At 40.4% G+C, this 13929-nt stretch overlaps 2 protein-coding genes across 3 annotated transcripts in view; both read right to left on the bottom strand.

Moving 5' to 3' along the window:
- Window positions 1-3089, bottom strand: part of LOC139944427 (leucine-rich repeat-containing protein 9-like) — an 86759-nt gene extending 83670 nt beyond the window's left edge. For both annotated transcript variants that reach the window (XM_071941448.1, XM_071941456.1), the window contains exons 1-2: window positions 2951-3089; window positions 131-229 (exon numbers count right to left, since the gene is read on the bottom strand). In XM_071941448.1, coding sequence (XP_071797549.1) covers window positions 131-202 — 72 coding nt within the window. In that variant the 5' untranslated portion in view covers window positions 203-229; window positions 2951-3089. The remainder of the gene's footprint in view (window positions 1-130; window positions 230-2950) is intronic.
- LOC139944494 (cytoplasmic dynein 2 light intermediate chain 1-like) overlaps window positions 1-13929 on the bottom strand; it is a 416808-nt gene that overhangs the window by 301830 nt on the left and 101049 nt on the right. The window lies entirely within an intron of this gene.

Genomic DNA, 13929 nt, shown 5'->3' with positions numbered 1-13929 from the left:
AAACGAACAATAACAAGAGGTGTTTGGAGCTATACTCTGCTCTTAACACCTAATAACAATAAAGGAATGAATTAATGAGGTGTTAGTGCTCACATTGCACAAACATCTAATAACAAGATAATCAACTTACCAACTCCTTAAGCAACTCTTCATCCTCATTACTCCTACTTGATGATAATTTACTGTTTTGTTTGTCTGCCATTGCACACAAAGCAAGGGTCAATTACAGCTGCAACAAATAAAACATGTAAAAGAACAAAACATGACATTGTCAGTCTATGAACAGGAACCTGTACAGACTAGAAATGTAGTGTTTGTGAAATTACAATCACTGGGTGTTAAAGTTTTCAATTTATGACAATGATGATGTCATGCACACATTTATAAATGCGTATAAAGCCCTTTCGTATGTTGTAGGGCCTATAGATAAGATTGTCAAATAGCATTTGGTTGAGGAAATATAAACTTATGAAATATTGACGACTGTAGAAGAGACTTCGGATAATGTATGTTGAAAACGCCTTGAAAACAGACTATACACGAAGCTATACATAGTAGGGCTAATGCAAATGTTTTATTAAGTGAAAATAAAAAGAAGACAAAAAATTGTTTGAGTAAACGAACACGTTGCCTTGGATCGGTCGAGTTGGTCTTTGAAAAGTGTTTGTAACCGTTTATTATAAAATGCATAGAAAGATGTTGTAAAACTAGAATACAATGATCCACACAAACATGCCTCTAAATTGCACGGTTTTCCTTTTACCTCGTCGACTAACACAGTCGGACATTTATGGGAGTCAAATTTTTGACTCCCATAAATGGCCGACCGTGTGAGTCCGCACAGTAAAAGGCAAACCACGCAATTTTGAGGCAACTTTGTGGATCATTGTATTCTACTGTTTAAACATCTTTCCAACCATTATGCATTTTATAAAAAACGGTTACAAACGCTTTTTATAGACCAACTCGTCCGATCCAAAGCAACGTATTCCTTTAACTGCAGACTGTAATAAATTCTGATAAACATAATAATTATTATAATTAAATATGAACTAAAGAGAAAATATCACAGATTGGTTTCTTATCTCCTGAAACCAAACATTGCTGGTCTGAAATGGGGGAAAACAGATTGTTATGAAGTATCTGTGCTTTGACAACACGTTCAAGAGGGGTGGAGTGTTTTACTGTCAATGCAAGGTCATGGCAAGTGTCGGCAGGTCACGCAAGTTTGAAAGAATCTAAGGATACAGACAACCAAGAATTTCCATAATTATTATTATTAAAAATTATAAATGTGTGCAAAATTAGGAGACAACTTTAAACCAATTTAATAGCAAAAGGAATGACATTATGAGGTTCAAAATCAATTTAGTTTTTGAACCTATGATTATGTGGTTTTGGAGAGGAAGGGTTTCGTACTACATACGATCGTCGCAAAATTATTGGTGCAGCACCGAGTTAGCAGAACTTAATAGTGTAAATTTGTTAAGTAGTAATTTAATAATATTGTTGATTTATTTTGCACGCCATACTAGCTTCTGAATATTCAATAAAATACCAACCAATGAAAGGTGTGAAAACATATGACGTTGCTCCAATGTCGTGCATGCATAAGCACCGTTAATGGCGGACTGTCTCTCGCAACGTAAAACCAAAACTTTACAAATTTCAACACACCATGAAGTGTAAGTGTAATTGTTAAAAAATTGGATAGATGATTTGAAAAAAAACATTCAGTTTTTGATTGTGAACAATTTTCCTGTTATCCTACTGAAAACACATGACACCAGGATATAATAAGTGTAAGTAAAATGAACTAAAATAATACTAATAGATTATCTGAAATACGAACCAGAAAGGCTAAGATTTATCACATCTTTTCAGGAGTTGAAGATTATGTTGTATACTTTCATGAAATCACAAAATTATGTCATTGCGTATTGTAAACAAAAAGTTACGCGGTTTCAGGATATAAGAAACCAATCTATTATGATATTTTCTCTTTAATGTAGACTTAATATTTATTATGCTTATCGGAATTTATTACAATATGCACTATGCACTAAATCAAAAAAAACTTTTGTGTACTCAAATGTCGAACCTTTGGATGCATTGTGTAGCCCGGCAACTGTGCACACCACCCCACGCATTGCCACGACCTTTTGAACTACACGTCACACACGTAGAGCCGAAGCTCCGCCCCAAGCAGGTTCGACATTTGAACCTGTGAATTTCGCTCCGGTTCTGGTAAGTTTTTGACCATTTTTCTTCGAAATATTTCCTCAATGGTGTTTTGAGTATTATGGCAGGCTGCATTAGACATAGCGGATTAAGTTTGTACCCTCAGAATTTGTGTCATGATTTTTGAAAGTGGTAAAAATGGGGCAAATCTGGTGACTAGCTGTCAAAATTGTTCGTGTTGGACCAGATCAACCGTTTCCGCTCGAAACAATCTCGTAACCCTCCGGCCTGGCGGCCGTCGGGAGGGTTACGTTATCGCAACTACCATCTCACGTGATCCATCTAGTGACTAAAGCAGAATGAAACTCAATCTAGTAGATAGTAATTTTGTTTTGAACTTTCGAGGTTGGATGATGTTTCTTTGACTCATTTGAATGTTGGCATGTACCAAAAATCAACCATTTTATAAATGTTTGAGCATAACCATTTAGACAGGAAACTTTATTCTCAGCATGATTAAGCCTGATGAAAATACAGACTATGAGTAAACTACATAGACATTATGTCACCGGTGCAGTTTGCACAATCTCGCGGTAAACGGGAATCAAAGTTGGGGAACGAAAACATATGAGGGTCGATAACGTATGACGCTACGATACTGACAATGATTGAAAACACATGACACCAGGATACTGCAATTTTGTTTTGCAACGTTTCCGTTGTTGCTGTATTGTATAATTAAACACTCCATGATCATTCAACGTCTTACTTTACTCATGGAGGAAGGTCCTCGAACAGAACGACAGGAAACGTCTAAACCTGCACCACATTACGGCATGACAGCACACATCATATCAAAGTCATCATCATATATCCCAGCAGAGCAAAACCGAATAGACTCGACCGTCCGTCCGTACGTTATGTGTGTGTTAATACGATTGCATTGGAGGCATGCAGCCGATTGGCCAGTCAGGTCATGTGGTACAAACCAATTTGAGTTGCCATAGAGAGCCAGCCTCGCTCGCTGCCGCGGGCAGTGGTTTTTTTCCCAGCGCGGTAAAGGCCATTGTTGCATTTTTTGCTTCCCTTTCGGACTGGCTTTCACTTTTTTATGCTGAATTTAAGTTATTGAAGTTTGGAAGTTCTTGTTTTATCTTCGATTTCTGTTTAATTACCCCCCCCCCCCGAGGTCACGCACGAAAAAAGGAGCAGTCAATATTGCATTTCTTGTAAGCGCATAAATTATAATACGCATGTAACTTTAGTTAAACCATGGAGCAATAAACTAGTAATATTGCTCCATGGTCATTAAACAAATTTAAGTAAAATATATTGACACCTTTGATACCTGGAATACATTAAATTTAGTACTTGTTTGGGAGGGTTTCCTGGTTACAAGCGACATTTACATGCACATTTGATGTGACAATGATATCAAATTCTACAACTATGTAGAAATCAGTGTGTACAAATCAGTGAAAATAGAGGCGAAAACGCCATCCTTGAAATTAGTTATTTGAGTATGAAAAATATGCATCTCCTGCTTATTTTCTAATCGGGAAAATGGAGGCAATTTTAATCAGTATATGAACCGTCGAGTGTGAGGACAGTCTGTTAGTGTAAATAATCCGAAAAAGCAACTGGGATTGCAATTTGGCCATTTGCTGAGATTTCACACTTAAAAATAGAGAGAATAATTTTCTTCTTCCAAAACCATCGATTTTGGTAAGACATTTTTTTGTTATACTCCAGTTGTGAGAAGAAGTTGGGAGTTGTTGTTTGTTTTGGGGTTTTTTCTTCATTTAAGATGTAGTAGTTGAAAGTTCAGAACGTTTGAGATTTGAAGTTTCGATTTAATGAAGTATGGATAGATAACAGGGGTTTCCCTTAACTTCTTTTTTCAATCAATGGAACATGGAATTATCAACAGCCATCCGGCCAATCACAGCGTCCAGAATGTTGGTCAGAATGGACTTGGGACGACTGTGTGTGTAGTCTTGGTTCCAAGACCATTGGTGTTGCGCGGTCACACACAACCAACGTTCCGATTATGCACGGCAAAAACTGTCCACGCTTGTAATGAACGAACGCTAGCGGGCGCTGTTTCTCTGATTTACGGATCTCACCATGTCCTGTGCTCACCATGGTCTTGGATATTTGCAAATTGAAGGCGTGGCCAGACTATGTAAATTACTTTTAATGTATGCAATATTCATATCACGTGACGAATTGAAGATGACTATTCAAACTAGATCGAGTCAAAGGTCAATATGATCGGCGGTCTTTTTTTAATAATCTTTGCTCAATAATAATAATACCATTTATATAATCGCTCAAAGAGTGATTCCGTGGTCATTATAGGCCTATTAAAAGGAAAACAGTGAAATTTTAAGTATAGGTACCTATTCAGATTATGGATACGTGACGATTTGAAATCGTAAATAATGGTCAAAAATCGAACGTAAAATTAGCATTCAGAGAGTCCGTGTATCGGACGCTGTATGGCCCCACGGCGTGGAGCAATCGGAACGTGGTGGAATATCACGTACCGCCCATGCCGTGTCTCGTGGGGGTTGGAGGTGTTAAATCCCAGGCGCTATGAACTCCCAGCTTGCGGGTGTCGAATCCGTTGTTTCTTATGATCGCAACGTTCCAATATGCTCCATTTTAATTCATGGCCCCTAATTTCTTTTTGTTATGAGTTTTCAGGTAATTTTGATGATGTCAAAACGTAGGAATATCGCATATTGTTATATTGACAGTGTTATTGTGTGAGTAGCTTAAAAAAATTATGAGAATTTTTTATAAAAGGTTTAAATAAAAATAATGCTAAAACAAAATTCCCTCAAAGCATAATTTTGTCAAACAAAGTATTATTTTTTTAATTCTGTGAATGAAGAGTTATTTTTGAGGTAATGATTAAACTGGGCAACTAGTGGAATTTAATGACCCGACTATTCGCCTCAAATAACTGGGAGTTGAATAGCAGTAGTCGCCGCTGGACAAGCAATCAAAACTCGAAATTTCTCATGAGTTATTCCAAAAGATATTGTTACGACTACATTAAAAAAAAAAGTTATATGGTTACGTACCAAGCTACGCAGCTACTCGGCTACGTTTACGTTCCAAGATACGCTTAGGTCTACGTTCCTTCAAGTTACACTATAATATCAAAAGGTATGTTTTCAAGCCCGAGTCAAGCTACGCTTACATTCCAAGATACGCAGCTACGTTTACGTTCCAAGATACGCATATAGGTCTACGTTCCTTCAAGTTACACTATAATATCAAAAAGTACACTTCCAAGCCCGAGTCAAGCTATGCCTACGTTCAAAGATACGCAGCTGCGTTTATGTTCCAAGATGCTACGCTTCAGTCCAAGATATGCTTACGTTCCAAAAGATGTCAACGTTCCAAGCTACACAGCTACTCAGCTGCGCTTACAGATCTGCTTACGTTCCTTCAAGTTACGCCATAATATCAAAAGGTACGCTTTCAATCCCATGTCAAGTTACGCTTACGTTCCAAGATACGCAGCTACGAATTATGTTCCAAGATATGCTTACGCTCCACCAAAAGATACTGTTACGTTCCAAGCTACGCAGCTACTCAGCTACGCTTATACACTCCAAGATACTAATAGGTTACGCTACAATATCAAAAAGTACGCTTTCAATCCCGAGTCAAGCTACGCTTACGTTCCAAGATATGCAGCTACGGTTACGCTTCAAAATACGTTCTCACAAAGACGCTTTTGAATCCCTCAAGATTTCCTTCCCCAAGATTAAAAAACTTTCACTGTGAATAACACTACAGGGCCCACCAGTTAATATCTGTTTGGCAGAAAATACTGTACAAAATTTCTTTACTGTCCAAAAATTTACTTGGGCACTACAAAATTTCAAATTTAATTAAAAATTGGCTGGCAACCAGTTTCTGCTAAGCAATACTATTTTGTGCTAACTATAAGCAAATTGTTTAGCCAATACAGGCTTCATCAGTGTGGGCCCTGGCACGTCGGGAGCATAACGCCACGATCGCATTTCAAGCTGCATATCATGGCAATGCAGGTGTCTGGATCTGGACATTATACACAGAAATGTTTGTGCTGGTACCACAAACCTTTCTTTATCGTATTTCCACCCTGTGTCAAAGTTTCAAATCCTACTGATCTGGACATTATTATACTCCGATAAAAACATATATACCCACACACAGAGTAAAGCAAAAGTCATGCAACGGAATTACTGCATGCATTGTACACTACATGCACAACACTGATGAATTATTCATGAGCCAACCGCAACGCAGCCTCTGATTGGCTCCACCGGAAAGTCGGGGGAGATTTGCCGAAAAACAATAAAAAAGTTAAGACCCGTCGTTGCAAATATTCAAGACCATGGTGAGATCTAAATCAGAGAAACAGAGCGCCCGCTAGCGTTCGTTCATTACAAGCGTGGACAGTTTTTGCCGTGCATAATCGGAACGTTGGTTGTGTGTGACCGCGCAACACCAATGGTCTTGGAACCAAGACTACTGTGTGTGTTGTATTCTGTGTGGAGACTAGACAACTCGTCCATCGGACAACTCGTCCGTTCGGACAACTCGACTTGGGGTCAAGACAACTCGACTTGGGGTCAAGACAAGTCGACGGATGGATGGTAGACTTGTGGACAAGTAGAAATCGGGGAGCCATCAGTTCGCGCGAGAGCAGTGATCTCGCGAGAGCACTATCTCAGCGCGTGGGGCCAATCTAACGACTTGTCCACAAGTCTAGATGGATGGCCGTGACGGGATCTGGAGCGCTGGGCCGGGGCCGGGCTGCCCGATGGGGAGTGGCCCAGAGGCATCCTCGGGCCGGGCCGGGCGGCCCGAGGGGGAGTGGCCCAGGGGCGTCCCTCGGGCCGGGCCAGGTGGTCAACACGGCGACCGGGCCGGGCGGCCCGAGGGGGAAGGGGTGCACGGGCGTCCCTCGGGCCGGCCGGGCGGCGCCCGAGGGGGAAGGGGTGCAAGGACGGGCGTCCTTTGGGGCCCAGTGTTTTTTTTGTGCCATTCCATTTTCATTATGAGTTGTTGGTGGTGGTTATAAAGCTGTATCATATGTAACGAATGGGAATCGAAGTGTGTTGAATCAGTTTCAACTAGTGGTTTAAACCCTCCAAAGCCTGATTCTTGATATTACCTCGGACTTCGTCTCGGTAAAATTATCAAGAACAAGGCCTCGTTGGGATTAAACCACTAGTTGAGAACCTCTTCACCACACATTGATTCCCATTCGTTTCATACCTCGGACAGTTTCTCTATTCCTATTGGTGGAGAGCGCGTCACGTGGGTGTGTATAAACCTTTGTTTATGACCAGTAAAAAGTGTTGAAACATGGGCGTGACACGCGAGCTTGCACTTGTGCTTATAAGACAGTTTCTTCATTCCTATAGGTCGAGAGCAACCGCCGGGACAGTTGTGCCACATCACGCGATACGCGCGACGCGCACAGCATTCCCTTATAAGGAGTTGTTTACCCGAGGGCGGATGAGGACCTTACCATTTCGTAGCTGGAGGGTTGTTGTATAGAAAGAAATCATTGAAAAATAATAATTTTTGCATTTATTTTACTTTTTGACCAAAAGTGTTGATGTTTAAAAACAAAAACAAAAACTATAAAAAACGGGTATCTATGAATGGGAATCAAAGTGTGTTGAATCGGTTTTCAACTAGTGGTTTAAACCAGCCGAGGTCTGGTTCTTGACAATTTACATCGACTTCGTCTCGGTAAAATTATCAAGAACCAGGCCTCGTTGAGATTAAACCACAAGTTGAAAACCTCTTCACCACACATTGATTCCCTTAATCAATTGCCTCTTGCTTCAGCTTCTGCTGATGAATTTTAGCGTTTTAGACCGGCAGCCCAGAGCACTTTGGTTAAAGGAACGAGGTACCAATATTTGACTACAGGAACGTTTAGTGGATAACCTGACATAATCAGATATGGATGTCTGCCGGGGACCCCCCGCTGCATGTGGCGCATGGACCCCCAACAAAGAGGCAAAATAATGGGCTGAATCAAACATTCTAGGTACCACATGAAACCAAGTGGAAATGGGCTTTACCATGATACTAAGTAAACAAAATCAACCGCCAGACAATATTTCTGCTGCATTAGGCCTGCCAGACACCCCTCCCCCAAATATTTAGTGTACAAACCTATGGGTTGAAATTAACCAGTTGTCAAATTACCTCAGATTTACATGAAACTTTGTCTAATTGTTCCACTATGGCTAACATGAACACAAACCAAAAATTAAATCCATACTCCATGTCGTTTCTGAGATACAGCCTCTTAAAATATGCTAAAATCTCCCCCTTTTGGAGCTCCGCCCCCGGCCGACACCGCGCGTCGTGGTGGTATTCTTTCAAACGTTAAGCCCGTAATTTAACAACGACACCAGCTGTGCGGCTGAAAGGTGTATACTATTTAAGTTGTGGCCCTTGATTCATAATTTGGCTGCATTGGGCCTACCAGACACCCCCACCCCGGGGTTAAACATCGGAGGAACGACCTAAAACCAAGTTGAAATTACCAGTAGGCCTAATGCACTATTCTTAACACAAGACAATATCAGGCGCCGGACTGTTTTGCGCGACAGACACCTCCCTTCCCCGGGTTAAACATCAAAGGAACCACCTGAAACCAAGTAATGACCAATTACACTATTCTTTGACCAGTATCAATCACCAGACGAAAGTTTTGCTGCATTGGGCCCGGCAGACACCTCCCTTCCCCCTGGATTAAACATCAAAGGAACCACCTGAAAGCAAGTTGAAATGACCAATAACAATATTCTTAGTATCAACTGCCAGACAAAAGTTTTGCTGCATTGGGCCCGGCAGACAACTCCCCCCCCCCCCCGGGTTAAACGTCAAAGGAACCACCTGAAACCAAGTTGAAATGTGACCAATACATCAACTGCCAGACGAAAGTTTTGCTGCATTGGGCCCGGCAGACAACTCCCCTCCCCCTGGGTTAAACATCAAAGGAACCACCTGAAACCAAGTTGAAATGACCAATAACAATATTCTTAGTATCAACTGCCAGACAAAAGTTTTGCTGCATTGGGCCCGGCAGACAACTCCCCTCCCCCTGGGTTAAACATCAAAGGAACCACCTGAAACCAAGTTGAAATGACCAATAACAATATTCTTAGTATCAACTGCCAGACAAAAGTTTTGCTGCATTGGGCCCGGCAGACAACTCCCCCCCCCCCCCCCCCCCCGGGTTAAACGTCAAAGGAACCACCTGAAACCAAGTTGAAATGAGCAATTACAATATTCTTAATACAATTACCAACTGCCAGACGAAAGTTTTGCTGCATTGGGCCCGGCAGACAACCCCACTCCCCCGGGTTTTAGAGGAACCACCTAAAACCAAGTTGAAATAACCAATAACAATATTCTTATACAAATGGAAGTATCAACCGCCAGCGGTAAGTTTCTTCATTTGGGCCCGGCAGACACACCTCCCCAACCCCGGGGTTAAACTTCGAAGGAACGACCTAAAACTATAGCCCTTTTCACACTACAGAGCCATTTCCCGGGAAATTCCCGGGAGTTTTTAACCCCACCGCCACCCCAGCAACCGTTCTCACTATCCCAATTTAGTAACTCCCGGGAGTACTATTTCCCAGGAATATGCACGGTCGTTTCACACTTACGATCAAACCCCAGGAAATGTGGTAAACAGGTCAGCCCGTGCGGAAGTTACAATGTTTGTGGACGGAAGTCCATTCCCACAATGCCACGCGGCCGGCTGCAAAATCCTTGCCACATGCGACCCAAAATGGCTGCACTTTAATTGTGTATTTGCGTGTTGTTATACCAATATATTGTGTGATTACGGCGGAGAAGAAGTCTTGCAGTTCGGGGAAGACGTCGCTGGCGTCTTGTCAGGAGAAGACGATTGCTGTGACAGTGTTTTAAAGACATGCGGTATAACAATCGGATGGAATTTGTCGTGCGATTGACGGGTTTCATGGCACTTGCTGGAAGTATTTATTGGTCAAAGGTCAATCTGGTCTACCATGAGGAGCGGCCACTGGTGGGAGCAAGTTGTTATTAGAAAAAGCGAAAAGGGAGCTTTCCATCTGCGACAGCTTTTTTTTCTTTTGAGAACTGTAATTGAATGGACTTTTGTGTCCGTGTTTTACCCAGAGGTTTTGTGTTGGCGTTCATCTCAATTTTTGCCTGTTCACACTATAGTTATTTCCCGGGAAATTCCCGGGAACTTTTGGTTGATCTGTTCACACTACAAAAATACTCCCGGGAATTTCCCGGGAAATGACGTTTTCCCAGGAAATAATTAACCCTGCTCAGGGGCAGGGTTACGGGAATCAACCCTGGGGTAAGGCCTAGAAATTTTCTGAATGGCATTTTCGAAGGATTGTATAATAATATCCATGATGTTAGGGCCAAGATAGTTAGCCAAGGGCCAAGGTTTTATAGAAAATACCGCATAGTCGATTTTGCACAATCTGACAATAGCAGTAGAAAGAAAAAGAAGCATTCTCCCCTTCCAACATCAACAGTGCTGTTTTCCCATCGTGCAAAGAAAGAACACGGAATAGGCTTTAGCCCTATATTGGCTAGCATTTTTCATGGCTTCATAAAGACTTTTAAATGTATGTTTCTTCACACAAAAAATGTTTTTGCAGGAGAACACTTATGCAATAGAAAATATTTAGGCCTTGAAAAACAAAACTATTATCATACCGACCTATAGTCTTTTTTCCCAAGGTTTTCAGTTTTTATCTGCAATGGGAAGGGGTCCGTTAATATTCAGCTTCACGCAGGCAGAAAACTTTCCCGTTTCTTGTAGGCCTATATGCCCATCTAGCTGTTTTTGGACTGCATCGTCGGCCAAAAATGCAACTAGTTTCAAAAAATTTTCATCACTCCATCGGTCACTTCTACCCATCGTAAGAAATTGAGCAACAGATTGAACTAAAATATTTACTGTCAGGTGGTAGACAGCAAGGTTGATCGAAGAACTCAAATCTGACTCTGGACAACAAAAGTCCATCAACGGCCAAGTATACATGCATTAAGAAATACCATACACACATGTCTGTCAATTAATTGTTTGGCATTTTTAAGGCTTGTTTTTACCATGGTTTACAGCAATTAGATGTAAACCATAGAAACTGCTGGCAAATCCTGTTATGGTTTACATACCAGTAAAGTATTTGTTGTGTATAAGTTTATGGTTTACAAACCATGACAGACAAAAAACATTTGCAAATCGTGGTTCATAAACCAAGAAAATTTACGCATCTTAAGAAACATCAAATTCATGGTTTACAAATCATGGTTTATAAACCATGAAAATTGAGACATCTAAAAAACATGGTTTATAAACCATGAAAATTGAAGAATAAAAATCGTGGTTTACAAATCATGGTTTATAAACCATAACAAATGAACCATAAAATCATGGTTTGTGACAATGGTTTATAAACCATGAAAATCGAGACTTCTTAAAAAACATGGTTTATAAACCATGAAAATTGAGACTTCTTAAAAAACATGGTTTATAAACCATGAAAATTTACACATCTCAAAAACGTTGTTTGTAAACCATAAAAAAGTGCACTTACAAATCATGGTTTACAAACCATAAAAATGTGCACTCACAAATCTTGGTTTACAAACCATAAAAAATGTGCACTACAGAAATCATGGTTTATAAACCATAAAAACGTGCACTCACAAATCATGGGTTACAAACCATAAAAAAAATCCACTCACAAACCATGGTTTATAAACCATGAAAACGTGCACTCAGAAATCATGGTTTACAAACCATAAAAACGTGCACTCACAAATCATGGTTTACAAACCATAAAAAAACTCCACTCACAAATCATGGTTTATAAACCATAAAAACGTGCACTAACAAATCATGGTTTACAAACCATAAAAAAGGTGCATACACAAATCATGGTTTATAAACCATGAAAACCTATACGATCGTCTCAAATAAACCTCCTTCCCAATTCTGATCGGTTCCCATTTCCCCCATGTTAACAAGAGTCGTCTAGGAACCAGACTACGCTGGCCTCAAGAGCCATACCGCTCACCACCCACCCTGACATCCGGTCCCGAGCACTGCGGCATGGTGGCCACATGGCATGCTGTACACGGTGCATTCAAAGAGCTATTATTGCATCAGCATTACACACACGGTGCATTGATCACAGCATTGACACACACGGTGAATTGCATATTGCTGGCTCGCACGTGGCATGGGGGGGGGGGGGGAAATGGGGGTGAAATGGGAACCAATCAGAGTTGGGAAGGAGGTTTTAGAGACGATCGTAATAGAATTTTATGGTTTGTAAACCATGATTTGTGAGTGCACATTTGTATGGTTTGTAAACCATGATTTGTAAGTGCACTTTTTTTTATGGTTTACAAACAACGTTTTTGAGATGTGTAAATTTTCATGGTTTATAAACCATGTTTTTTAAGAAGTCTCAATTTTCATGGTTTATAAACCATGTTTTTTAAGAAGTCTCGATTTTCATGGTTTATAAACCATTGTCACAAACCATGATTTTATGGTTCATTTGTTATGGTTTATAAACCATGATTTGTAAACCACGATTTTTATCTTAAATTTTCATGGTTTATAAACCATGTTTTTAGATGTCTCAATTTTCATGGTTTGTAAACCATGATTTGTAAACCATGAATTTGATGCTTTATTTTTTATGGTTTATAAAACATGTTTTTAAGATGCGTAAATTTTCTTGGTTTATGAACCACGATTTGTAAATGTTTTTTGTATGTTCATGGTTTGTAAACCATAAACTTATAGACACAACAAATACTTTACTGGTATGTAAACCATAACAGGATTTGCCAACAGTTTCTATGGTTTACATCTAATTGCTGTAAACCATGGTAAAAACAAGCCTTAAAAGTGTCAAACAATTAATGGACAAACGGCGCCCCATACACATGGCGTGTGTACGAGAAGGAAGCTTGTTTACGCCAACTATTTATTCTATTCCTATTCCATTCACGTGGTCAATTTTTGTAATTCATATATTTATTTTTAAATTACAGATGTAATTCACTTTTATTTTCGTACCTAAACGTAAATACTTTCAGAAGGAGAAAACAAAAAAGGGCTATTGTTACCACGCGAATTATTTGGCGCGCTATTTTTGACGTCTGTGACCTTTCGAGATTAATGACGTCTCAACAGAAGCAAAAGGTGGGGTAAGTTAAACCCGCTTTCGTTCTCACTAGCTGCTTTTCCCGGGAAAAACGTTTTTCCCCGGGGTTAACTCCTTTAACCCTACCCCTTAACTGGGTAAATTATTTCCCGGGAAAATGTTATTTCCCGGGAAATGTTTTGTAGTGTGAACAGATCGACTAACATTTCCCGGGAATTTCCCGGGAAATACCTGTAGTGTGAAAAGGGCTTTATAAGTTGAATTTACCAACAATAACAATATTCTTAAACCAAGGGGGTGGGGGTGTCTGGCGTGCCCAATGCACCAATTTTTTGTCTGGCGTGTTATGATACTTGTATTAAGAATAGTGTAAATTGGTCATTTCAACTTGGTTTCAGGTAGCCTTGCTCAAGGCAGTCGCATTATTCGCTCCGAAAAGACGCAGCTGTAAACCCACCCGCCGTATACCCTGTGCATGGTGTGTGCGATCACACCGAATGACCAACCCGTATAC

Source organism: Asterias amurensis, chromosome 1 (assembly GCF_032118995.1).
Source record: "Asterias amurensis chromosome 1, ASM3211899v1".
Taxonomy (NCBI): domain Eukaryota; kingdom Metazoa; phylum Echinodermata; class Asteroidea; order Forcipulatida; family Asteriidae; genus Asterias; species Asterias amurensis.
This window is presented reverse-complemented; position numbering and strand designations above follow the sequence as displayed.